The 27,829-nt window shown below is 40.6% G+C and overlaps 1 protein-coding gene across 1 annotated transcript; it reads right to left on the bottom strand.

Annotated features, from left to right (window-relative positions):
* Positions 1-1,412: 1,412 nt before the first annotated feature.
* Positions 1,413-25,984, bottom strand: rassf7a (Ras association domain family member 7a). The gene is made up of 7 exons (XM_085914033.1): positions 25,845-25,984; positions 24,671-24,788; positions 6,846-7,044; positions 5,189-6,099; positions 3,315-3,489; positions 3,131-3,220; positions 1,413-1,692 (listed from the first exon to the last, which is right to left on the bottom strand). The coding sequence occupies exons 3-7, from the start codon at positions 6,946-6,948 to the stop codon at positions 1,661-1,663; spliced, it is 1,311 nt and encodes a 436-aa protein (XP_085770159.1). The 5' UTR covers positions 6,949-7,044; positions 24,671-24,788; positions 25,845-25,984; the 3' UTR covers positions 1,413-1,660.
* Between the last annotated feature and the right edge of the window lie 1,845 nt (positions 25,985-27,829).

The following is a 27,829-nucleotide window of genomic DNA, read 5'->3' as shown; positions in this document are numbered from 1 at the left end:
CCCTGGACGGCATGCAAGACTATTTATGTCCACAAGTGGGCGTAAGAGGTCCACCGTCTCGGGTCTGTCCAGACAGTGGAGCAAACACATGGATTTGGGAGATTACATAACCCTCCCAGACAGATCTCACTGTAATCCAATTCTTCATAAGTAATCATATCAAAAGTGGCCACTTTGTGAAGCTTTAATACCCCATTTATACAAGTAAATGGAGTTGAAGGTAAAAATTGAAGGTAAAAAAAGTTGACTGAGTGATGAGAGTGCCAAATAGTCGAGGTCATGCTTTCCAGTCCAAAGGTGGCCCGCAGCCTAAAAGCCACATCAAATATGCGGAATGTTGTATGTACAACATTCCGCATATTTGCACATTACGGGTGAACATGAGGAAGTGAGTGGAGTTTTATGTTGTGGTAATCACACATATATGGTTTTTAGCAATCGATTTCAATAAAAAAATTTTTTAGCAAGTTCTGATCATGCTTGTGTATTTCTTGAGAATACTTGTCGAACGTACTCAATGCTCAACATCACTGAGGTCAGCTAGCAGTCAGATCCACTTTAAGGGACAATGTAAAGCAGCTCCTTAGGTGGCAATAAAGAGCTGTGGTAGGTAGGAGGTAGGTTGGTCGATAATACAACAGTAGGGCCTACTTAAGGCGCAAACTGTTCAGTTTTTGGACAATGACAATTTTCATGATTTTTATGTTTTTATTTATGTATCGGTCGCTTTAATTGAAAAACGTTGCGATGGTTTTGGATGTTGATTTATTTCTTTGAATAAATCCAAAACAACTCATTGGCCTAATAATGCATATTAATGTTGTGTGTGTTGGCACTATTCTGAAATAAAACTTTGAGACTATATTCTATAATTTTGTTGCCAGAATTCTTAACTACTGTAAATATCTACACATAAACTCACTCACTCACTCACTCACTCACTCACTCACTCACTCACTCACTCACTCACTCACTCACTCACTCAAATATTACCCGTTTGGCTAGGGTAATAAACTGCTTTTGGTCTCCACGAGGCCCACACGTGTAGTGTCTTCATCGTCACATCTTGACAATCTACAATGTTCCATCACCTGGAACGCCAGCAGATGTGAAGCCACGGTGCCTGCTACATTTGCAGCAGCTGAACACAAGAGTGTACTTTTCAATCATCTGTGACTGCTTCCAGTAAAAAGCGAAGAAATAATCACTATGCATCACTGGGCCCATTGTGCCACGAGGAACAGAAAGGAGCATGAATAATTCAAAACTTATAATATATTTATATTTCATTTCAATTTTTTGGAATACTGTGTTGATTATTTACTGCTAGAGGTTAGCAATACATGAGTTTACGTTATATAATTACAATGATTCATAATGTATGTAATAAAGTACAATGAAAGCACAATAGATTCTCTAAAACATTCAGACATTTTTATTACATTTAAATACATTGTAATAATTACTCTAAGTAAAAGGTTTTACATTTGTCGGATATTTTGTAGCGCTTACAGTAGCAAAACTCTGTAAATATATTTGTCTTAAGTATTTACAGTATTTACGTCTATCATGGAATGAGAATTGCAAAGAAAGAGGTTAAATAGGAGGTGATGGTGACATAAAAAGTGAACAAGTTTCTCTTGGCTCTGTGGTCCATGTTTTATCGCCACGACGACTCTTGGGAGGTCAGGACTGCAAGACACAAAAACAAGCAGGGATAATGATCCCTTTGTTTACAAAAAAAAAACTTCAGGAGAAACCTATGGCATCAGGATATTTACACAAGATGGGGTGGATTCATTCTTCCACCATGAAACAAAGCAGAAGTAAAACACATCATTAAAAACAAATTCAACTGGCAGAGAAGAAAGCGTCAAAAGGAAAGGACTCCCAAAACACAGACTTCATTTTGAGCTGTCACCACATTATAAGTGCTTAGTATACAATCAACACTGGCTTGAGGGATTTGAAATTCATATTTCAACTCTTGATCACTTCAGATGAACACACCCTAAAGCTACAGTACACTGAGGAACAGTGTAGGTTTTGTCAGGTAAAATGTTAAGTGCAAAAATGTCGAACAACCAGGCACATTCAGATCAAGCAGAAAAAAATAAGCATCCTATACCTTGGCCTTTTTGCACATTTTGAAGACCTAGTCCCTTCTTTTAGTGTGGAGTTTACAAGATGACAATTGTTGTAGCTCCAGTTAAATACAGCAGAAATACATTTTGACTGATTTGCAAATAGGCCAAGGTTTTACACAGGAAGAGAATGGGACAGTGCAAAACATGCAGAGCCCTCTGTGAAAGGCTCTTGCTCTTTGGATGTTGATGGTCACCAAAGTACAAGGCAGTGGATACACCCAGCCCCTTACACATAAATAGCATTCACATATCAACGGAATCACATCTTTACATATAATAAAACAAATGCACATTATGCATGTGCTATCATTGTGGCAATACAGTGGAAAAGAAAAGGCAGCAGTCAAGAGTTAATGAGAATTGGCGACATAGTAAGAACGTTGTTCTGATTAATGCCCTGGGCAAATTTTCAGACACAAACACACTCATGCACACACACAGAGATAGGCAGACAGACAGACAGACAGACAGACAGTCAGACAGACACACCCCTCACTCAGTAAAACTTCAGTCGGTGAAAATTTGGCCAGGGTACAAATCTTTTATGTTCGTGTTAAGTGTGCCAATGCACAAAAGTAAACATAAGACAGAAAGCAGATAGTCCAGAAGAAAGACAGAAGGAAAGATAACAGATTAGGGCAATAAATGAAGAAAAATAAAGAAAATATCATTGGAAGAAGGAATGTGAAATTTCATCCAACAAAATAAAAGGGGAATCAGAGAGGATTGTTTAGTGGAGCTTTGAAAAGTAGAGCACGAGGAAGGCAGTTGAGAAGTTGCAGGAACCTCCACCTTATAAATGCTTCCACAACTCAACGCCAAAAACAGCAGCCTCAAACCCAAAAGAAGCCAGGATGGAGAAAAGTATGGGTGGGGGGGCAATAGTCCCGGGAACCAGGGAGGGGGGGGGGGGGTGCGGGCAGGGCAGGAGAGGGGCAGAGCGGGATGGACGTGGAAGGCGGCAGGGTCTCACACATACACACCCTCAGGGTTGAGGCTGGACACGAGGGGGTTCTGTAGGTTGCGTGGGTGTCCCAGAAACTGCTTGGCAGTAGGACGAGGCGGCGATTCAGCTAGAGTTATAGGGACAAATACAAAACAAAAAACATCAAGTGTCAAGAATAAATCCATAGGAAACAGTTGAATATTTCTGACTTGTGCCCTTACTGCCATTTGTGTATCCATCCTGGAGAAGATGCGCAAGTTCTAACTGCTCCAGTTGCTCTTGGAGATCTGTACGTGATTGGCTGTGTGCAGGCAGGACGCCGGCTTGTTGGATAAATTGCTGCAGGTTACACTGCCGCAGCTCCTTGTTCAATTCCTCCAGCTCATCCTGTTTGGCCTGAGATTAAAAAAACAAAAGAAAAAAATAGAGGGTAACATAAGAGAAGATGGCATATCGTGCCAAACACTAGTGGCAAATGACAAATGTGTTGAGAATGCGGATGTTTGCATTTCTAAGTGTGTTATTGAATATAGTATAATTAGACAACTCATCACCTCATTACTGGTGCTAGTGGTATTTCCTGCCATAGGGGGGCATCAGAGTGAGCAAGTCGATACTACTGAGCCTGCAGGGTCACCATTAGCAGACACATCCGCAGTGAATTGTTTCAGCGACGTTACAGTCTTCAATTAGCTTTTGTCATGTCATCAAATAACAGAAACGGTTAAACTCAGTTGCTTGATTCATTTACTGATCTGAGAGGCCAGGGTGACCATGGGGGAAATTTTTCAGTTATTGAAAATGAAAACACTCACAGATCAATGAACTGATTCTCTGTGTTTAATTACTGTATGCAAATACTGCATGCAAAACAGCCGTGAGCCATGATCCTCCAACATTGTGTTTGTTTCTGGACATATATGTGTGTGTGTATGTGTGTGCATGTATGGTGGTGGTGGTAATTTGACTGTGGCAGCCTTCTGCGTTTCACACTTGCAGGTCTGTCTCCATTAACCTAATGGCAGTAAAGTTAAACTCATTACACCTATAGCAATAAATAGTCTTGAGGCCGTAATGGCTGACAGTGCCTTCTTTTTTTTTTTTTTTTGTATGGTAATAATAAGCATATTTTTCCAGTGATATATCTCCACTATAATTGCTACACTTATAATGCTGTGTGCATATTATTATTCAAAATATAAATAAACCTGCATGTGGAAAAAAAAAAACAGAAGCCTAATACGTTGGTCTTGGTACGCAAATATATATAGTTGCACTGATGACTATGACAACGAGCCAGTCTCAGAGCATCAATCAGAGGTCCGCCAAGGGAATGACTTGCTGAAAGGCAAATGAGCTCTTAATTATTCTTTAATCACTTTTGCAACCACTTAACGATGACTTGGAACAGGACACAATGGTCAAACCTCCTGACTAAAAGTTGTCGCTGTACTTTTTTTTTTGGCGTGGAATACATCTCCAGGATGTTCCTGAACTCATCATCAGTGATGTAACCTTCAAGAGCTCACGACACGGATATTCAAGTCTCTGGTTTCACGTGGCCTACATGGAAAGTTTTCAACTTGGTTAAGCATTTATTGACATAGCCGCACCCAAGACAACATTCATCACTAAATAAATAACCAAGATAAGTCTTTGTTGATCCAATAAAGTGAAGCTCTTGTGCTAGAAAACAAGTCCCTTTAATCTCATTTCTATATCGTACAGAAATAGTTCAATAGACAATGTGTATGTGTTTAGAAAATGTATACAAAATGAGACATGCCAAGATGGCTAAGCAAAACACCTAATGGTTCCTATAATAACATGTAATAAAGTGGTTAGTGGAATAGTGGTTGAATATCGTTAGTTCAATACACAAGATGAATTCATAAAGTTATAATTTCACGCATTTGTATTTGGTAACTGTCTTTGTGCTGTCTGCTGCAGTGTTTACGCGGAGGAGAGGGATACTGTCTGTATATTCTACAGTCTAGGTAGAAAAGGGTCTGATCTACACGCTCAAATAAAAAAAACATCATGGCCTATCACGGCTTCACAGCCCCTTTTCCAAAACTAGAGCCTCTCTCCTTACCTGCAGCAGAGACTCTGTCTTCCCCAGAGCTTTATCAGTCTCTGAGAGGTGCTCCTCCAACTCAGTTCCATGCCTCTCCTGGCTCAGGAGCTCTGCTTTCACGGCATCAATGGACTCCTCTGGAACTTTGCTTTTGGCTTCCATTTGACTTTCTCGTTGAATCTCTTGCTCTAGCTGAGCGGAGCGTACCGAGAAGTCATGGAGCCGCCTTCCGCAGTCATCTAGCTGAACATGGAGGTCGCCCAGCTTTCTCCTCATTCCTCGCTCTCGCTCCGTCTCCGCTTGAAACTCCTCCTCCCAATATTGCTCGTGGGCGAGCTCAGCCTGGTTCATCCGCATTGTTTGCTCCAGAGTGTCCAACTCTTCTTGGAAGTGAGCATCATTGATGGGTGAAGGAGACAGAGATGGATAGTGGCGCTCCCATGTATCAGACTCCCTTTCTAAGGTTTCCAGTTGTACTTCAATGGCCCGTAGTCTCTCTTGTTGCTGAAGAACAGCCTTAAAGACCTCCTCTTTGGATGGGCCAATTGGTGGCGAAGGATATGGAGCATGAGGAGATGCAGGGATGGGAGAAGAGGAAGGTGAGGCTCTCTGGTCTGGGGAATCCTGAGGAGACCTCTGGAATTGCTTGGCTCTGGGAGATGTTGATGGGCCCAGGTTGAATGTGAGTGACTTTTTGGGTTGGCTGCGTTTTAAAAGGTCTGGCTCGCTATACTTGGGCAGGGGGGTTGGTTTGTCTTGTTTTGAGCCAGGACCGTCACTGCTGCTTGGACCAGTGCGACGCAGGAAGAACTGAACCTCATTGCCGTGTTGGCCTAACTTGGCCAGAGACTCAAGAGGTCTTTCTGTGGCCAGCAACTGTCTCTCTGTATCCCGCAGACGTTGGATTAGAACATAGCGGCCTGTCTGACCTGGGAACAAAGGGGGAAAAAAATAACAAGTTCAGAGCACATAAACAACTGTTACTTTACTAAAAACTTACGTTACCAATGTAAAACAAGAAATTGTTGTAGCTAACTTATGATGTTTCTGATATATGCCTCTGAGAACAAAAAAATGCAAACGTGAAAAAAACGCTCAAATAAACTAAAATTTCCACTAGGACCTTGAAATTAGGACAAATCCTCCCTTATGGCTCAGCAGGCATCACTGGTGGAAAATAGCTAGTGCTAAATCTGGTCTTATATTGTTTAATGCAGCCGCATTGTATGGCTTGAAAAAAGCCAGAGAATACATGAGCCGACTCAAATCCAAAATGACCTCATGGCAATCCAGCGGAGCTTTTTACTTTGTGCAAAGCTGCAACTGTAGGATTAAACATTATGCCCTCTGTTTTGTCCACATTATTTTTTTTTTTAACATCCAGCCACGTTTCCATTGTGGCCAATGAAGATGGCTTCATCAGCTACATCATTATTGGGACCTCACATTAGTTAGAGAGGAGAGACAAAGACAAACTAACAATCATCTCTCCATCGAACCACTAAATTGTGATTACTTTCTTTTTACACTCGTGTGACAGTTAAAAAGGCAGAAAAGTGAGACGACACCTGGAACAACTGATTCAGCACTGCTCGTGAAACCCTAAAAATGCACTTAAAGGTACAACTAGATGGAAACAGGTGACACTGCCATATCAAGAGCTGGGGTCACTCACCTATTGCCTGGGCCAGAGCGATGACCACATCCTGGCAAGATGTCTCTTCTGATAGTCCGCATACCACCCGCACCACTCCGTCCACCCACACTTTGAGTTCCATCCGGGATCGAACGAAGTGAGCCGATTGGTAAGATGGTCTTCCAAAGAGATCTCGATAGTTCAGTTGGGCTCAGCTCAGCAATGCATGTCCTCAAATCTGTATGGGATGGACCACAGAGACACACAGGTGTTGAAAGTTGTGAACAAATTGTGTCTACCTTACACACAACAGAGTCTGTTGACAGTGAGTTCACGTTCCACTTCATGTGATTACTAATTCATGCTGAGTAATTCATTTATGACCACACCAGAATATAAAGGGTGTAGCAGCAATCCTAGTGGTCTGTTAAGAGCTCAGCCAAGATCTTGAGGACCTAGGAGCATAACCGGCAATCTGTAACCCAATTAAACGCTCCGCTACCCTCCTTCAAAGCCGTTATGATAGCTTACTGCCAAAGGGAATGGACAGGAGAAGTGGAGCAACTCAAGCTTGCGTGCATCTGGTGGATGGTGTTTGTGTGGGTGGAAAAAAACATTGAGAAAAAAGGGAATGGTGTGTTTTCTAAGTGTCCTCCCAGTTTGACACCACTCAGCAGGATCAAAGGTGACTTGAGGTGGTAAATCAACAACCTCTCTCCAGGCAGGTTCTAAATTAATATCATTATGTTGACTTCTGTCTCCATCAGTATGTACTTTCACAGCCAAGCTTCAAAACAAGGTAATAAAATACTGCAATGTTCATAAAAAGAGGAGAGCCTCAGGCAGTTAAGGTTTATCTACAAAAGTTGGCACCAAGAAAGAAACTCTGTGGGTAAAACACAAGACTCAGACAGATGGCGTTCTCTTTCCGTCTGACTTTCTAATTCTCATTGGGAGCTGTTTTAAGTCAAGACCCCCCCCCCCCCCCCGCCCCCCAACACCCCACCTTATCTTGGCCTTCTTTCAGTGCCTGGCCGTGCTCTGTTGGCTGCCACTAAGATGTTGCCTCTGAGGAATGCACTGACTTCATCAACCAGCCGGATGAATTCCTACTTTCTTTAACAGATTACAGCCTTGCCCAGCCTACCCTTGCAACGTCACCACTGTACACCACCATTATTTCTCCACTTGTTTAGACAGCAAACCCACTGGGCAACAACATTATATCACACAATGAAGGTCTGTCGTCACCGCAATAAGACCAGCAAGCTTGATGGCAAATAGTAATGTCAGTATAATGTAGGCAAATGAATCTGACAAAAAAACAAAAACAAGAAATGAAATGGAAGTGCTAATCAAAACTAAACAACACTGCAGTGATGTCAATATTTTTCCTTGGAATGACAAACAGTGTTGCAAGACATTAATTAAACCTGTGCGGTTGAGCCATGGAGTGAAGAATCATCTACTTTGGCAGAGAGGCTTTTTTTTTTTCCTCTTTCTATCTGATATACAGGAAGCAACATTTCAGATCTTGGGGCCATCAACAGTGGAATGACACTCTGCAAGCCACGTCACAGGAAATACCGGAACACCTGCCTCACTTGAAATAAGTTCAAAACACTTCCACAGTCCAAGATAACCTATAAAAGTGAAGCTGAAATGGAGGATGAACTTTGCCCTGCATTTACCAGTAAATTAGGTTTTCAATGCAATTATGCAAACATTCTCTAGTCTTTATTCTAGTTGAAGGTTTCTATGTACCAAAAACAATGAAAAAGGGAACACAAGAATGCCACTCTCCCATGTTATTTAGATCTACTTCTCACTGGTTCGCGAAACATGATAAGCTGTACGAACAAGAATCAGACAGACCTGTGAGTTTCAGGTTGCGATCAGTTCCCTCTTTTGAAACCAACAACAGTGAGAACCTGATTCTTTCTAATCTCTACTATTAGTACTGGCTCAGATTTGCGTAGAGCTAGTTCTCCACTCAGCCTTCCACCAAACCACCCATTCCAACATGAGTTGTATACTGCACTCTGTGAAACAGCATGAAAAAAATCAATAATCACTTCCGCTGCTCTATACGTCATTGCCCAACCCACCAAAACAACCTGACACCCAGTTTCACCTGAAACCATGTCACATGTTGACTCAGTGCAAGGAATGAAGAAAATGCTCTCACTGGGGCTAATCAGCAACCTCGATCTAATCTCCATCTTAGCGATAAAACTACTTGAGGACGTTGTCTGTTCAATGTATGATGAAAGACAGGGAAAGAAAAAGGAAGACTAGAAGACAGACAATGAGCAAGGCGGTTTGGGAGATACATGTGAAAAATAGATAAAAGAAGCGGAAGAGTGGCTAAGAAAATAGCTATGATTGGAGCCATGTGCTTGCCATTCTCTCCTCTCTCATCAGTCATCTAAAAAAAAACGCCTCGCGTCTTTTATCACCCCGTCTGCGCCTCGTTCTGTCTCTCTTCAAAAACAGTCAGAGGCTCCTCTGTGAATTCCACTGAAGGCACAAGTGGTGACCACCGCTCAGAGCCCAGGGCGTGTTTCAGCCCATCTGAGTGGGGAAACAATGCTTGTTTGCAATTTACAGTTTCCCCTCCCACCCAACTGTTAGGTGGATGGTAGAAGTGCTCACTAAAACGAATTTGAAGACATTAGTTTACAATATTTGTATAAAAAGACTTACAGCTTTGAATTTGGAAGCAAAAACAAAGGTTTTGCGTTCAGATTTCTGCTCTCCATCAACCGTGCCAAAAAGTATCTGAAAATTCTGCACAAGGTTGATATTCTGCAGAGACACAGACAAGTGCAATACCATCGCTTTGGTCACAGGTTGGATACGCCTGCATTCATGTGTAAGCAGACAGGCCATTAACGCTCATCTTCCAGCTCACAGTGCTATCGCTGTAGCAACAGGAGGACAAGAGACAATGCAGAATGCGCATCACACCACGCATCTGGGCAACACAAAGCGGCAGTGTCAAAACAAACTGCACTTGTTTTTGCTTAAAATCCCTAACGATGGCCCTGCCTGGTTAAAGACTGTTGTAGGTTAGACATTGTTGCTTGATGACAATGTACAGTGATGGAAGAACATCCGTGTCGCTCTGCTCGAGATTGGCACAGACGACACTCAAATACTTTATTCCGCTGGCATGGATCGGCCCGCTCTCATCACAAGCGCAGACATATTGTTGTTCTGTTTTCACACTGGCCTCTTTTGTGGCCTCTGGTATCACTGGGTTGTGTGCAGTGCCAATTATTGTGGCCATTCTGCTGCGTCCACATGTTATGACTGATAAAACTAATAAAGTGCTTGCCTTTGTGTTCCCTGACGCCCCATTTGCATTCTTTATTCAGCCGCTCCTTCTTTGTCATCCCAAGTTTCAGCCTGCTGGGAGAGCACAGTTGCTGTGTTCAAATACCCATGAGGACAAAAACAAACCGTTTAAGTCCACAACATGCCCGTCGTCAAGAGCGGCAGTCATTATCATCCACTAAACCGTTTTGGTTGAGAAATTGCAGAGAGGGAATGAGTCATACATGTTTTCCCCCAATGCATATCAATTTATATTTTCTCTGAATAATGTCTTCTTTAGACTTTAATTTTAAAGCAGATCTTTTTGCCTCTGCATCTGTGCGGTAGTGGATGAGACAACCTGGAATAATGAGGTAGCTTTTTTTTTTTCAGAGCCCAAAGGGAAAATCCCATTTAACCACTTTAATGACCAAGCATTTTCACTTTCATTTTACCCATTTGGCATCCTCCTGAGCCAGCTGTGTTTTCCTTCAGTATTTATGAGGCCATACTAAAGCAGTAACAACCTCTTGGTAAGATGAGTCCAATGAGGAAAATGTTGAACGTGTACCTTTTCTAATGCTCAACAGGAGGAGTCCATCCATATTATTCTTTCCTTGCTCAACCCTCCTTTTATATGGCGATATGAGAATTAAAAAGATATCCCTTTGTTTTCAAAGGCATCCAATGTTACATTCTCATCAGTTTGTCAAGGTTAGTTCAAGGTCGCAAATGTTCACCAAACGGTCGCCAGATGCTCGGCAGATGTTTGCCTCTACGTTATTTGTCAGAAGAGAATTTTGAACCTCTTCAAATCACTAAAATTGTTGGTGAACTTATGTCAAATGTTTTGCAAACATTTGCAACCTTGAACGAACCTCGACGAACTGACGAGAACGCAACATTCGCTGTCTTTGTAAACACAATTGTTTGTGGTTAAGTAGGACAGGGGCTATACTAGGCACATACAAAAACAAAAAAGAACTGGTTGGACTGTTTTAAGCGGGTGAAAAAATGACATCGTATTGCGCTTGATTTTGTCACAATGTCAGTAGTTTGATGAGACCTCACCATAGGGAAAGAATAGTTTTATGACTCAAACGACAAAGGAAACACTCGTCCCCAAAAATTTTAAAAAGTAACATCAGTGCCTGCTTCATAAAAAAATGATGAAAGACATTAGGAATGGATAGGGAGATCCAATTTGCATTTAAGGGAATGAGGGGAACGTTTTCTTTTGACTCGCCATTTTTATCAAAATGGAATGGCGTCTTTTTTTTCAGATGTCATCCTTCCGAATAGTTCGATGAGACTCAGTCGTTGCTTTTGTGTAATGTGCATTTTCACTCTGGGCCTATTTAAAATGAATATAATTCGAGATTCAACTCAAAACACTGGAATGCCAGCTGTCTTCCAGTGATCCTTTGAGAAAGCAAAGAACGACCCCTGGCTTCAAAATAGCACAATGTTCCACAAATCAATAAATCTTAACCGGAGATTTGCAGTGTGTAGGTCAGACAGCAGGAAGTGGACCACTGAGTCAGGAAACTAAATCAAAGATTTGAGGGTCTCGATGAGTCACTCAATCACTGACATTTAGTGTGACGTAGTAATAAATGGTGGGAAAAATAACAGCTGAATAGTTTAGCAATTGTGTTTTTATTTGTGCTTTAAAGAACCAGGCAAAACACTAGAACATAGACATAAGTTGTATATTTTAAGCTCTAATCCTTCTTAGAAGGGAGGCTCGGCTTTCCTAAAATTCCAATTAATATCAGCTCACTGTTAAGAAACACGTGATAAAGGCATTCTTCTCACAGCACATTCATTTGGAAAATATTTCTTTGAAAAATGTGCTTACTTAATGTGCTTAGAATTGTCTGTCCCCAGTCTGCCTTAGCCTCCCTTTTTATTGGTTATGAAAATGGACTTACAATAAGGGAAGTAAAAACAACACTAATAAGATTTAGTCATTATAGTTGCATTGAGGCCCGGTATCAAGCACTGCACCGACTGGCTTGACCAACTGTGAACTTTTTAAATTAAATTTACTAAATATTTACAACCAATAATGTTAAGGCCACAGTATTGCCTTCAATTTTAGTTGCCCCACCATAATTTGCACATATCTTAAAGAATTCAAGACGTAAGCTAATCATGATTATATAAGAGTGGTTGATTTTTGGTGAGATGCCCTATAATTCAGATATGACCTAATTAGTCGACTAATCGCAGTTACAATTAGTGATTAGCTGAATAGCGCAATAATCATCTGTGGCAGCCCTAGTAGAGACAAGAACAATTATTTAAAATGCATCCATATGTCCATCACCAGTGACACAAACATAACTATTAATGCATTGCAAACCAGCGAGAGCAATGATTATTCACTGTTACAAACATTGTGAGGTATGTCAACATCTGGTGAAAATGAACAGGACCGTGAAACCACACCACATGAAATTGATGACTGAGGTGGGTTTATTGCTAATGTCGACAAGCTGAAGCAGAATTGGACATGGTCAGTGAGAGTCTATCACCTGTCACTGACAGTCTTGGCCAAGTCTAACTGTGGAGAACACCTCTGAGAAGTGTCAGTCGTTGTGAATCCTCACCAGTCATTTTCACAAAGATGGTTTAACTGGCCTGAGCAGGAAGCAATCAAAGGACAAGATGCAATGAGGAATTTCATTGTTGGTTGTAACTTTTTGTTCTTTTCAAAGATAATAACGGGACTTTCCAGAGAACGTGGCCAAAATGTGACCAAAATACTTTAAAGCATTGCCCCTTCATTATTGCTGCATAATTCATATGACCTAGAGACTTACTAATACCTGGCTTGTTAGTTATTTGTATCAGCTGAGAAACCAAGCAGAGCAGAGAATATCAGAGACAGGGACTTTGTTTGCGCTGACTCATGGGTACACACACACGCACACACACACGCACAGCCAGCAGCAAGCAGCAAATGGTGAGAATGATAACGGTAGCTTGCACAGGCAGCTCAAGCCTCCACAGAGAGCTGGGCTCAGGATGAGTGGGTTGGCCAGCCGCGGGCTTAGCCCTCCAAGCGCAATTCATATTGTCAGATGAGCCACAAAAAAAAAAAAGGTTCTCAGACTGCTGATGAGCACCCATGTGTAATTATACACCGCCAATATGAGTCAGCAATGCTGGTCAGGGAACGAGGACACTGCTCCTTTCCCAATCAAGCTTAAACACACAAACTGACAAGTATAGTGTGTGTGAAGTACAAACACAAAGCCAAAAATGAAATGATACTGAGTTGTTGTCAATGCTCTATGGAGGACAAAAGTAACTTCTGTAGTCAACTTTTAATTTCCGAAAATATTGTGTTTTGCAGATGAACAAATGCGAGTAGCACTCAGTTGCTGTATGCGTGCTTGCATCTGCCACAGGGGATTCACGTCTGCCGCAGCGTCCAGTGTCACAGGTTTGAAGCTTAAACTCATTAGTAATTTAAAACATTCCTCCACGTCTTCTCATATGAATTATTCACTGCTGTTTTTTTTTCATTTACCTTTCTTCTTTACTCTTATCAAATACTCTTTAAAATCAATTTCTAATATTGCTCAAGAAAATAATTGTAGGCTATGAGAAAGAAGTGATTTGCATATACCATAAAAAAGTGATTATTATGAATCCATTTTGATTTACATTGGATGGACTTCAGTCTTCAAGATGTATGTGTTGACTTCTAAAAGTACCTTAGAAGCCAAGCTGTAAAAAAAAAAAAAAAAACATGCACCTGCTCGAGTGTATACTTAAACATTGGAGTTATCTTTAACTGAGGTGAAATTCACCTGGTGTGTAATAAATTATAACACACCAACACACCACGATCCTCTTAAGATGAAAAGCTAAAAAATATTTAGTTTGTTTGGGTTTTTGTTTTTACAATGATTTGTTTTAATGGATTCAAACATATTTTCAAAATAAGTTTGTTTCCTGTAACTGTCTGCTTTATATGGTTCTATGTCTTATCGATCCTCTTAAGGTGAAAAGCGAAAAACGTTTTTGTTTAATTGGGTTTTTGTTTTTACAATGATTTCTTTTAATGGATTCAAACATATTTTCAAAATCAGTTTGTTTCTTGTAACTGTCTGCTTTTCATGGTTTTATGTCTTATTTTAATGTTTTGCTTTTACTTCTGTAAAACCATTTGAACTGCGTGTTTTAGGAATAGTGCTGTATACAAATAAACTTGCCTTGCCTAAAGTAAAGAACCAACATTAAAACTGTTGGCAAACAGTTTGCGACTTTGAATGAACCCTGACATCAACGTGCATTGGCTGCTTTGGCCCACACTTGCAAAGATTCGCTCCTCAGTGCGAAATGGGATTAAGCCTGCAACACACCACACCACGTAAGAAGAGAGAAGATGGAGAAGGTAATTCCTAAGATAATGTGAAATGTAGAGTCATGAAAGCAGAATAAGTACTAAGGTGTACAGAACACTTTTAAAAGTCGTCTGTCTGGAACTGCGTGAGGGCAATGAGCAAGCAGCTGCAAGCAGTAAATTAACATTAAAATAAATGTTGAGAGAGAGAATGATAGAACAGGTACACAGTAAGCACATGCTTCAAAATGAATCAGCAATCATATATTCGCAATGGTATTTACAATTGTTTACTTTATTTTGCAACATAGAGTGCTAAGATTTTCTCAGATTTACACAATAAAAGATCTTAAAATGATATTTTTTGCAACATTAATAATGTTGCAAAAAGTTATGTTATGAATGAATGAATTTAGCAAAATTTCATGTTTAAAAAAGGTTGCAAAAAGTTATGTTTACAGGAAACTTTGCTAAATTCATTCAGCCCTTATTCAAGGACTTGGATTGTTTCCTTTTTTGAGCAGCCGTTGGTGATAATGCTTTCAAAGGTACTAAAGCCGACTGATCGTGATAATATCTGCTCTAATCCTCTTCCTTAAAAGTACTCATATCGGCACAGTCCGAAGAATTGTTTTTTTTCATTGGCCTTAGATCATAGACTGTCAGACAGCCATCTTCCATTCATCAATTCAATTGAATATGTAAGATTACTGTTGAAGGCACAAAATGGTTTAATAATCATGCTGACAGCTAAATAGTGAGTGATTTCAATTGAAAAGGTGGTTAAGGCATGCATTTTAGTTTCCCTTAAAAAAAAAAAGTGCAATATGGTGAAAAACGTGGGTCTTTAAAACACATGTATCTATTTTAAATTCACAGAAACCAATGAATAGCATATGCTGGGTGAGGATCACAAGCGGCGAGATTGGACCCAAATTTATAGTTTGTATAGTTTGATGAGGTTGTATCATACACAACTGGACTCAATGCCCTGTCATTACTCCAAGGGGAGGCCGAGTATCAAGCCTGCCAATACTGCATGACTCGAAGATTTTGTGTGTGGCAAAGAAAAAAAATCCCAACTGTACCTCTGAGCCGTATTTTCTATCACAAGGAACATATGTAATACACACACAGACACCATGAACCCCAATGTTTCAGTCACCTGTCGTAACAAGTTAGACTACACCTCTACATCCATGCTCAATGTGGCCACAAAGTTTTGCAAAATGGACGACCAGTCTGTCAAATGCACCTGCCTGTCCTTTGTCCACTTGGCTGATTTAGTACGTCCAAGTCCCAAGGCAGACATTTCTCTCTTCTGGGTGTTTGACCTCCAACCCTCCCCCTCCCACACCGTCCAGGGCTTTTGGCAGAGGCACCCTTTTATTTACCACCAAGAGAATTCTGTGCGTCAAAACAGCATGGCTGGTTGAGCAAGGGGAGCAACCTGCTGCTGCTGCTCACTCACACAAAGAAGCTACGTGGCCATCCCAAAGGGCGGCAGAGATGTTTACTACAATACATTCACAATGGACAGGGAAGCAAATAGACTTGGACTCCATAACCCCTTCAACTAAAAGCTGTCTCTCCTGTTGAGGAAATACAAGAGTAGATATGTGGCAATGGGTTTTTAGTGACGTGACAGAACAAAGAGCCCTGAACCCATTGAGCCAACAACAAGTTTCCCATGACAGACCATGGCAGCATTCTCAAAGTGGAACTTTATGGCCAGTTGGACTGACTTGGGAACATGACCTTAGGTGGACAAAGCTCTGAAAGTTAATCCTGAGAATCATTGATGCAGCTCAACTACGAAGCAGGATATGTTAGTTCAATGAAAAGGGATTTAGAGAAGGGATCTCAAATAAACTTTACCCTATTGACTAAGCAAGGCCATTTGTGGAGTGGGTGTTTTTTTTTTTTTCAACAAAACGTTTTATTTGTTTCAGTGGTGTGGTATGGCTGTGTGTCAAGTAGGGCAAGGCATAGAATGTTGACAATCAATTGTAACCCAAACTAACAATATAATTCTCCCAAAATTGTTGATATATTTTTTTTTAATTCACACAAAATACATAGTAGATGCCAAAATGGCATCGGTTAAGGAAAGGGGTTTTTCAAAACGTATGCTGGTTTGGTGGTTTCCAACAATAACGTATTTGCAAAGGCACTTAAAACATCTTGAGGTCTAAATGCAGAACCACAATGAAATTCCTTTTTTAAATCCCCGCCTTCCTCTCAGTAATTATAGTCTACAAGCTGACAAAGCATAGGTCTGTTGTGTTTATCTTTGCCTCTTCAGATACAACAGGTGAAGTGGGGCTTACTGGGCTGTATGCCATTCTTTTTTGACTAGTTTTGTGAGCCAAATATATTTTTCCCATCATGGATCCGCAGACACACCTAAGTTATGAGAAGCCTCCCTTAGCTGCCAAAGCCCTCAAAAAAATAATGGGACAGAAATACTGTCACTGTGTATATCTGTCACTGCCAGCATGCATAATTTTTGAACGGGCGGGACCCTACCAAAAAAAAAAAAACCCCAGTATGGTCCCCGTTCATCAAACCGTGGGAAAAGTTAACTCTGTGAGGATGATTTATTTAAATGAGCAGAAAAGAGAGTGAAAAATCATAAACTGGGTTGACTTTGGATTGGAAAAGGGGTGCGAGGAAGGATGATGGGGCTGGGTGTGAGATGTGATGCAAGGAGGACCGGATCAATCTTTTATCACTGCAGTGTACTTTCATCCCTAATGGATCTGACATGAGCCTTCCGTCCCATTGCACAAGGACACGTGGAACAAGGAGTGTGAGACTTAGACGGAGCTACACTTAAGAAAAAAGACATTTACAGAGGCAAAGAAAGTGGTCTGAACCACATTCCCAAAATAATCATAGCCTGAAACTATGCAGACATATTATTTCATGTCCTAGCGTCATCCAATTACCCCTAGCCCTGAGTGCATCTGCGGGAGCCGGTAAACATGCCTGATAAGGACCCGAGAAATGAAGTCACTTCACAGCATGAAAAATTACTTTGTAAATTTCCATCAAGAATTCCCAACGATATCGTGCTGTGCATGGCCGAGCCCGCTTTCCTTTCCACGTGAGCTAAATGACAGACAGGCACTTTGACAGATGGGACAGACTACCTTACTTGATGGAAAGCCATCTTCGACATAAAGCAGAGAAAGAACATGGAGAACATGACTATCAGAGGATGCTCCACTCTCAGTATCCTTAACAGGCCCACGGAAGGACAATAAGAAAAGTCACTTAGACTAAGGAAGCTGTACGCTTAGTAGGAGGAGAGACGAAATAAGCTATATATAAAGTTGAGATCACTCTACAGTAAAACATACTACCGCCCTGCTGTGTGATCAGAGACAATAGCACTGGTACACTTTCCGGAACTCAAATGTTGGTTCTCTCCTTTGCAATAGCTTCCACTTTTTTGCACGATATGGGACTTTTTTTAAGTGCACATATCCAATTTCGGATATGGACACTATGATGATAACAGTGGTACACAAGGTGTAACAACATTAGAGTCCAAGTTTAAAAACTATTTTATATTTTGGGCGGTAATTGTTTTGAAATTTCGCGTTGGAACAGATAATTTGGTGAACAATGCAAAAAGTCTACTTCCTTTGACTGATTCTGGGAAACACAAAACATTCCAATACAGTCCAAGTTTAAAGACTATTTTATATTTTGGCCGGTAATTGTTTTGAAATTTGGCTTTGTAGGAGATAATCTGGTAAACAATGCAAAAAGTCTACTTCCTTTAACTGATTCTAGAAAACGCAAAACATTCCTACTAGTGGTCAGTGATATTATTACGTCAGCCTTTACATTTAAAGGCACTCGGACGTGTTAGTGGCAACTTATACAAGACAAGGTAAGCTAAATGAATGAAAAAAACTAAAATCTAGTTAGCTATCATCAATTGATTAGTAACCTGTACCTGGTTGAGATAACACACAGGGTGGGGAAGTTCCAATTGATAATCAAAATTGGTTAGAAAGAATGTTGGGCTTTGGATTTCGGAAGTTTATTTCCTGGTCATTAGCATACTGAGGAATGTTAACAAGAAGCTTGTCATGTGAGAGTCAATAATTAAAAAGGCTTTGACACTTGCATCGCTTGATATTATTTGAAATATGTAGCACTTTAACAGTTAAATGAGGCTGGGGCATGCAGTACTGAACTCTGCTCGGTCTGCCAATGAATTAATCTTTAATCCTCCAGTGATAAAAGCAGCAGCTGACTACAAGAAGCATGCACTTGTCTCATAGTTCTAATACCGAATGCTCCCTTTTGACGGAAAAACACGGACGCTGCTCTTAACTACTTAATTAAAAAAAAAAAAAAAACCACACACATGGAGAAGTAAAAAAAAAAAAAATCACATGAGTACAAAGAGGTTTCGCCAAACAGGTTTGAGTCTATATTACGTCAAGTTTGTTGTAAAGAAATAGTTGTTGAAACACAGAGTACCTAATTAAGATGTCTATTCATCTGCTTAGAAATAGATAGAGCCTATACGATAGTCATTCCTCTCTGCAAGTGTGCCATTATTCAATATGCAAAGACTAGAGCGTATGCCCCACAGCAAACAGTCGACTTTAGAGAAACTTCCCCGCACTGTCATTCAAAGGACACATTCAAACAAATAAAAACAAAAAAACAAAACTTTGCACTCACCAGGAAGAATATTTTTCTCTGTCTTTACCCTCCTTAGATCACACTCCTTCTCTGCCAAAATTCCAATAAAACTGGCACAGCAGAATACCTCTGGTGTGTGAGTGTATGTAAGGATGTACGTATGAGTAGGTGTGGACGACAACGACAGTCAGAGGCAGTCGGACGTGGTGCCCAAGCGATATCGAGGATGTGGCTTATTTTTTTCTGGCTCCGTCTGGCTGGCTGCCTCAGGAATGCACTGCTCCTGGGTGTCTCCACCACAGTCAAGATCTGAAAGCTTGGAAGAGTTTGCTTTTTTTTCCCCCTCTCTCTCTGTTTGTCTCTCTTTCTCTCTCTGTGGCTGACTATTCCCCTCCTCCTCTCTCACCCACAGAGAAGCACACCCTATCAGTCACTCCTCCTTCTGTCACTCTTTCTCCCCACCCTTTCCTGCTGTGCTGACAGATCAGGTACCTACCTCCTCCTTTTTCAGGTAAGTGTTTATACAACGTCATACTCTCTCTATATCCGTTTCCTTTTTTATCTGACAAATATACTGCATCTAGGCCTGCAAATAAAACTGTTTGCACAATTTATAACCAGAGGCATTAAGAATCCCACCCCTGACCTTGTGTGAAATGAACAGCTGATTACGCAAGTGAATGTCAGGTTTGTTTGTTTTTGCTTGCTTTGCTCAAGAATGACATCATAGATCAGGAGACCAGGTGCACCTACATCGTAGAAAAGAATGTGTTTAAGCGAAGACCCAACGAAAAACAACATTAAACTTAACTCTCTTGTTTTCAAAGCACCTTAAAACTGGTCTTTCTCTCTTCACTTTAGGGCTTGCCCACCGCCCATACATGAAACTTAAAACTGATGACTGATACTACACCTGATACCAACAAGACTTTGTGCGGAACAAAAAGACTGCTGTTAATCATGAAAATAAATACAGCAATGTCTGACCCAGAGAATTGTCTAGGTTAGGTTAGTATACTAAGAGGAAGTGGACAGTAGTATATTGGGTCAAAAGTTTATTATTGTATTTACCGAGACAGGCTGTACTGTACTTGACAAGGTTAAGCTCATTTTCATTGCGGGAACAGTTTTATGGTCTCTCTCGGTAGTGACTAAAAAAAAACAATTACATACAGCAATTGTAATCATGTCATATTATTAATTATTGGAACAAATCAACACTGATCGTGATTGGCATACAGTTTGTCATTCAATGCCCTTTATTGGCAACCACAAAAAAAAAGATCACCGTACTTTGGAGCCTGCAGCCAACCAGAGACCAGCCTGTGTGCTTTCCTTAACATTGCATGCCCATCCAGCAAACCAAACATTTCTGCAACACTTCCTCTATTGTCTGACACGTAACAGATCAAATAAGTGACCAATCATATGTTTGTGAATGTTCTGCACTGTTAATTTGAAATGAGGTCATGGTTTTTTTTTTGTAGGAATAAAGGGATGGAAATGTGGATATAATTTTTTTTTTTATCTTTCATATATTAATTGACAAGTCCTCTTTCACCAGCGGATGAGAAGCGTCATGATCTTAGCGTGCATGACATCACATACGTCTGCTACAAGATAGGTTTGATAAGTAAACATCTACTACAAGATAAGTTTGATGAGTAAATAATTAGATGTAGCAAATAGAGACTGAGAGAGGATGCTTCAGTTCCCCTGTCCCATTTAGATACGTGTTAACTCCAAGCACCGAGTTGCATTTCTAAGTACACCTCTATATTACGCGTTATATGATACAGCATGATATATTATTTAGTTTTGTTGTTTTTCAATACTTGCTAAACTTACATCCCTTTTTTAAACCAGACGAGAAGTGTTATTTCATACAATAAAGTTCTTTCAAATTCAAGGCAAATCAGATGCAGATCAAATTCGGGCCAAAGTCAAAACCGGCTTCATACAATTTTTTATATGGCATCTGATGTACAATATTCCAAATGAACACATAAACAACAAACATAGTGCTGCTATAAATATGTTAAGTAATGTAAAATAAGTTTCCATACAAGAAACTGCAGTAAGGTACATTATGCAAATAAAAGCACACACACACACACACACACACACACACACACACCGAGACCCTTTCGTCAGGCTAGCCCCCATGAGGAATTCTTTTCACTTCTGAGGGCTTTCGTGTTCGGTCTATGAAGCAATGCTTTTGGCACATCTAAGTTGTGCTGTCAGACAAATCACTTAAAGAACAGTCAAGAGTAAAAGTCTCCGGAGGACTTACTATACCAAAGGCCAAAGTGAGAAAAGGTTAAGGTGCCGCTGAGGGGTGACATTTTGAAGTAGCAGAAAAGTAATCACATCCAGTACCATGACAGCGTATAAAGCTTAAGAGGATGATGTGTGTGTCCATCATCTCAAATCTACAGACTTTTTTCAAGGGCTTTTTGTGAGATTTCCAAAATCATGCACAAATGTTTTATAGAGCTGAAGATAGAAACACAACAGGCCCGCAAGGAGGATTAGCAGTCCAAAGCCTCCCAAAGTTTCCTGACACCTTCCAGGCATTCTTCGGGGCACCTCCTACTGCTGTGCCTTCTTCAGTCCACCCTTCTCTGTCCAACCCCACATATATCATCCCTCATTTTCTGTGACTCAAACATTCTTGAACCCCCCCCTTTCTTTGCTCCTACTTGTCTGCCCCTCTTCATTCAACAATGAAGCCAAAGAAAACAGACAACCGAGCCCTAAAACGCATTACAAACAGTTCTTTCATAAGATTCAGTTGCTGTTTTTCCATTATTCATCACCACAAAAAAAATTACAATAATCTCAAACCAAGTGATATTTTCCCACCCACCTAACGAGTGGTGATCAAAACCATAAGTCCACTAAGAGGGGAGAAGAAGATCAATATAGTCCAAGTGGGTTTGCCAGGGGTTAAAAAAGGTTCAGAGTAGTGGAGGGCAAAGGGGAATGCATGCTGATTATGTCTTTGTTGGCTTTTATGCACCATGAATGAATAGCATTAAGGTCCGAATGCGCTTTGCCTCCTCCCCTCGTCCTTGTTGACACCATCTTCTCATCTAGTCAACTTCTTACAGTCGACCAAGCCTGGACAGTGAATAAAGAAGCATCATACTACCAAAAACTCTCCAAAAGACTGAGTCATTGTTTAAATCACTCTTAAAGCTAAAAAGGTGAGGTAGTACGCATGCCACTTCATGTGAAAAATGCCTTAATATAGTATGGCTGTCTCATTATGGTTTTAATTTATTTCATTTTTTTATGTTTTTTTGATTTTGCATACTTGTTTTAGCCTTTTCTGAGGATTTTCAAGATTTATGTCACATATTTGTACACGACTGTAAATTTTCTATTGAAAGCAGTCGGGTAATAAATCAGCCCTTACAAGGCAATTTCTTCATTGACATTTTTTCCCTATTTTTCTTCTTTCAACCAGTTCAGGCTGGCTTTACAACAGGTGTCGCATTTTTGGGAACCTGTATACAAAATGCTTTTAACCTAAACATCTGACCTACACTACCGTTCAAAAGTTTGTGGTCACATAGAAATGTTCTTATTTTTAAAATAAAATGGCTATTTTTCAATGAGGATAACAATAAACTAATGAAGAATACACTCTATAAATTGTCAATGAGGTAAATGACTATTCTAGCAGCAAACCTCTGGTTATTAATGCAATGTCTACATACTAGGTGTGTAAAGGCCCATTTCAGCCAACCATCCATCCAGTGTTAAAAACTCAGATAGTGACCATTGTTTTGTTGTATCTATAAAACTCTTAACAATGCATTTTTTTCATTCCTATTGGACGACATTTTTCATCCCCACCAACCTTTTAGCAAATGCACACTAATAGCAAGCCAGTCATCTGAGACAGTCATTATTTATTGTAAAACAAGATGGTGGCCAGTGTTAGGGTTACAACTGCTGATTTTACCTTTATCTAAACAAAAACCAAAACCAAAGGAGGAGTTGGGTGTCTAAAGAGACAGGAAATGTGGGTTTGTGGCCTGGGAGCTGTCAGGTGGTCCAGGTCAGGGGTCAGAGGTGAACAAAAGCTTCATAAGCCCCACACAGACCAAGGCTGAGGCCACCGGACATTCTCGCTCAGTGTTTGTCTCCGTTTACCTCACAGCGTTTGTTTGACTTTTTAAGTACTGCATCAATTTGTCAAGTCCAAAGGGTCTTCCAATTGGTCCCTTCACAGATCAGTTGTCTGTGCATTTACTCCCAACATTGTTTATCATATGGTTAAAAAGAACAATCCAAACACCTGCAGGAACAAGACTTTCAATTTCACTGGACCAGCCTTGTCAGCCTTTTCCCTCTGTGGTTTTCCAGGTCAAAACCAAGCGGTAGCTGTCAAAGTTAGAAGTCCTTTGTAGCTTGGATCATGCATTATGCACACAAGAAGCAAAAAACAAACATGTTGACAAAATTGCATATTAAGACTTGGCGTTCTCTTTTCTCACAACCACAACAAGAGATGCTGTGTTTTCAAGCAGAGTAGATATGCAAAACAGATTTCCCCCCAACTGCAAGCGTAATGACCTGTTGAATTTTAAAGAGTCCCATCACCATCCTCTTCAGGGTTGGAGTGTGAGCAAGACTGGGCGCACGTGAGTCTGAATTAATGATTGTCTGTTATCAGATATGCTATCTTACTCATCAGCTCCTAGACAATGGCCATGTGTGAAGGTTTTTGCCGCTTGCTGTCAGATGCCATGCCGACATATCACGAATAAGCTGATATGTTTGTATTCTCTGCACAACAGTGGTGACATAATGGCATTTGGTCAAATGCTTCAACAGGGCATTAGTGCCTGATTCGTCCTGGTGACTACCACCAGTAGCAAAACCCTCCTTTCAATATGTGCCTTTTAATGAAAGGGTGAAGTTTTTCCCAAACAGATGCTGGTTATGTGAATAGCAGAAGGTCCTTCAGGTCATCAGATAGAGGGCACGAAAAGGGAGGGGCAGGGAATGGGCGTCTCGCGTTTCCATAGAAACTAAACACAGACACAACCACCTGGTTGGTGGAGCCCAAGAAGGGGAGCAGGATGGTCACCACCGCACGTTTTGATTCATGTGTTTATTTGTATTCTGATGGGCAATATTTTCGGGCAAGTCAAGAGGAAAATGGACCACAGAACAAACATTACCATTACTTTATGGTTATTCATTTCAAGTCAATTGAAGTTCATGTGCTTTAGCGTAACAAAGGAATTTGTCCCAAAAACTAACTAGGTAAATAAAAAAATGTACAATTTTCACCCACAGGGATTGAAATCTGTTGTTTGACTCTTTTCAAAAAACACAATTAGTTGAATAAAACCCACCTCATCAATCCAGTTTTCAATCCACAAGACAACCTTAATAATATAAAGGCACAATGAAATAAGAAAAAAAAAATAAAACAAAACCCAAGAAGAACTCAACTTTATGTTTTACAATTATGGTCATTTTTGTCACTCACCTCTTGCAGCCAGCCTGTCTCTGTTAAGTGTCTGTCTTGTGAAAAAGGAGAAGAGGGAGCAGAGGAAGAGTGAGCCAAGCCTGCTTCTGACAGTTTGCACTACCTGATCCACCGCTGCCTATGGGAGAGACACATACATGCTTAGTAGAGCAGTGCAGAGGGGAGGAGGCAGCTGAAGAGCAATGTGAAGTGGTGCCGCCATTCCCCGTTGCCTACGCAACCGACGCGCTTTGAAAGAAATCATCCAATGGCAAACATAAGCAATTGTTCAGACAAAAAGTCACATGACTGCTCCAACACCACTCCCAAATGGCAGAGTTGAGGAGGGAGGGGGAGACAAGCGTGGTGCTTGTGGGTGGCATGTGAAGACAAGGAGAGCAGGGGGGGGGAGACGAACAAAAAAGATGATTGTTGAGAACTTACCAATGCTTGCTAGCACAAGAAAAATAGTGTGATTTTAGAATATATTGAACTTAATTTGCAACCCCAACATATATTAAGAGCTCCAAAATTGAGTGCAGAAATCTGTATGCGTGTGTGTGATTGTGTATGTATGCATACGTGTACACTTTGAATTCATTAGATTAAAGTTCGGATATTTATGTAAAAGTACTACTTTTATGAGTTCATAGAATGATAGATCACTGTTCTTATGTACCTACCTGTGTGACATTTCATAATCTGTGCAGATTTATTTTTTTTAAACCTGTTGTGTTTGGCCTTTTAATCAACCCCATCTATGAGAAACTGTCCTTGACATATTTGTTGGCTTTCAATTGGTATCATAGAGGCCACAATATTAGGTACAGACAAATGAAAGCCAAAACAGTCATATTAAGCGTTGCATCAAAAATGTTAGTCCAAAATTAATATGAATAATAATGTCAAAATATACTCTTTGCTGATTTGCATTACCACATTATATATTATTTGTGCAACTAGTGTTGCTGGGCCCAATGTAACAATTTTGATGAACTTAGACAGCGAGACGTGCAACTGCAGTATTTTTCTTTTTTAACGGGTTCGCAAAGACCGCACTGCAACTTTCTACCGAGAATAAATCTGCAGGTGCACCACTTGTTGCATCACCGAGCGAGTCTCTTATACAGTGCTGTATACCACATAAGCGACACCCAGCAACACACCAGATGGAATACAACTGAACGCAACTTACAGTGAGCGGTGCAGCAGCGATCGGCGTTTGATCGATACGATCAAGAACCGACTCTCGTCCCTGACAGTCCTTGATTGTTACGCCATCCCGGAAAATATATTTTAAGATTTCCGGTTTTTCATTTCAAATTAAAGCAAACGTTTTTTTTTTTTTTTTACCCGAACCGCTTCATCCTCACAAGGGTCACGGGTGTGCTGGAGCCTATTAAGAATTTCATTAGACCACGTCTTTGTTTTCGTGAGTTAAAAGGAAACAAATGAGTCATTTTTGCACCAATACAATTTGACAATGTGGATATAATATATAATTTTAAAAATTACTGATACAAGTATAGGCAGCACAGGTGGGGCACAGGTAAACACGTTTGCCTTAGTTTGGAGGGTGTGGTTTCGATTTCACCTCGGGTCCTCCCTGTGCATGTTCTCTCTCTGCCTGCATGGGTTTTCTGAGGGCACTCTGTTTTCCTCCCACATCCCAAAAACATGAATGGGAGGCTGATTGGGCACTCCAAATTGCCCCTAGGTGTGAGTGCGAGTGTGGATGGTTGCTCGTCTCTGTGTGCCCTGCGATTGGCTGGCAACCGGTTCAGGGTGTCCTCTGCCTACTGCCCGATGTCTGCTGGGATAGGCTCCAGCACGCCCCCAACCTCCATAGGGACTGGCATTACGGATGGATGGACTGATACAAATAAGACAACTTACTTGCAACATCCAGGAAATACCAATACAAATAAGACAACTTACTTGCAACATCCAGGAAACAGGATATTTCAATTCTAAATTATTTCAGTTTTAAAATTCGGTTCACAGAAAATAAGCTTATCTTGCCGACTATCGAACGTTCCTCGTGAAGAGAACTTTCTATTGACAGTACTTTACAAACAGCATGTCCCAAACCTGTCTCAACTCGTACTATCCGTGTTTCCAGGTATTCTGAGGTAGCGTTCCTGAATAAGAATGACTCATCTGAAGTCAAAACAAAGTTGTTTCTTAAGGCGAAAACACATTCCAGCAGTTTTCATGGAATGAGGGAAGTGTACATTACTTCTCCAAAAGTTTCCCTCCACAGCAGGGAATGGAAAACCATCCGTGCTCGCACTCACACCTACGGGGAATTTGGAGTGCTCAATCTGCCTATCATGCATGTTTTTTGGCAACTGGGAGGAAACCGGAGTGCCCGGAGAAAACCCACGCAGGCACGGGGAGAACATGCAAACTCCACACAGAGAGGGCCGGAGGTGGAATCGAACCCACATCCTCTGAACTGTGAGGCAGATATGCTAACTAGTGCTATGACATGCCACTGAAATGGGAAATAATTGTAACATTTTAATGATAAAATTGATTTATTATTTAGACTATTTATTTTCCAGCTAATTTTGTGAATCATTTACTCATCCAAATTATGTCAAATGTAGCTGAGGTTCCCAAAATAGACAGAAATGCAGATAAATAGCCTGTATAGGTCTATCCTCCTTTGGTGCAAAATAAAATAATATTCCGTCAAAGCAGTGGTCCCCGAGTGGCTTCTTGGTTATAGTGGTGGTCCCTTGGACAAAACCAATTGAAAACCCCTGCTCTACACTACTGTATTGCATTGAGTCTTTGTTTGATAACCTTACAGTCAAGATTTTAGCAATATGTTGGCGCAGTTGAAATAGATGTTTCACGTCTATACTCGTCAATGGCAGTGAATGAGTTAACTGTAAAATATTGTAGGATTGCATTGACATGTTACTCTGAATTTGCATTCTGGGAATTACACCTGCTTTAAGCATATTGACTTCATGGAGATGACATTTAAATTTTACAACAGTCTAAGGGGACAAAGTACTGGAGAAATGGATACTGTTTTGTAAAATCTGAACAGGACAAACCCTTTAATATGGATGATACAGCCATTAAGTGTTATTTATACATATTGTTTTGGTGACCTACCTTCTTTTTCTTTTCTCTTGATTTTCCTCATTCATTCTTTTTATGTTT

This window comes from Syngnathus leptorhynchus, chromosome 6, assembly GCF_054491065.1.
Source record: "Syngnathus leptorhynchus isolate UIUO chromosome 6, UIUO_Slep, whole genome shotgun sequence".
Taxonomy (NCBI): Eukaryota; Metazoa; Chordata; class Actinopteri; order Syngnathiformes; family Syngnathidae; genus Syngnathus; species Syngnathus leptorhynchus.
This window is presented reverse-complemented; position numbering and strand designations above follow the sequence as displayed.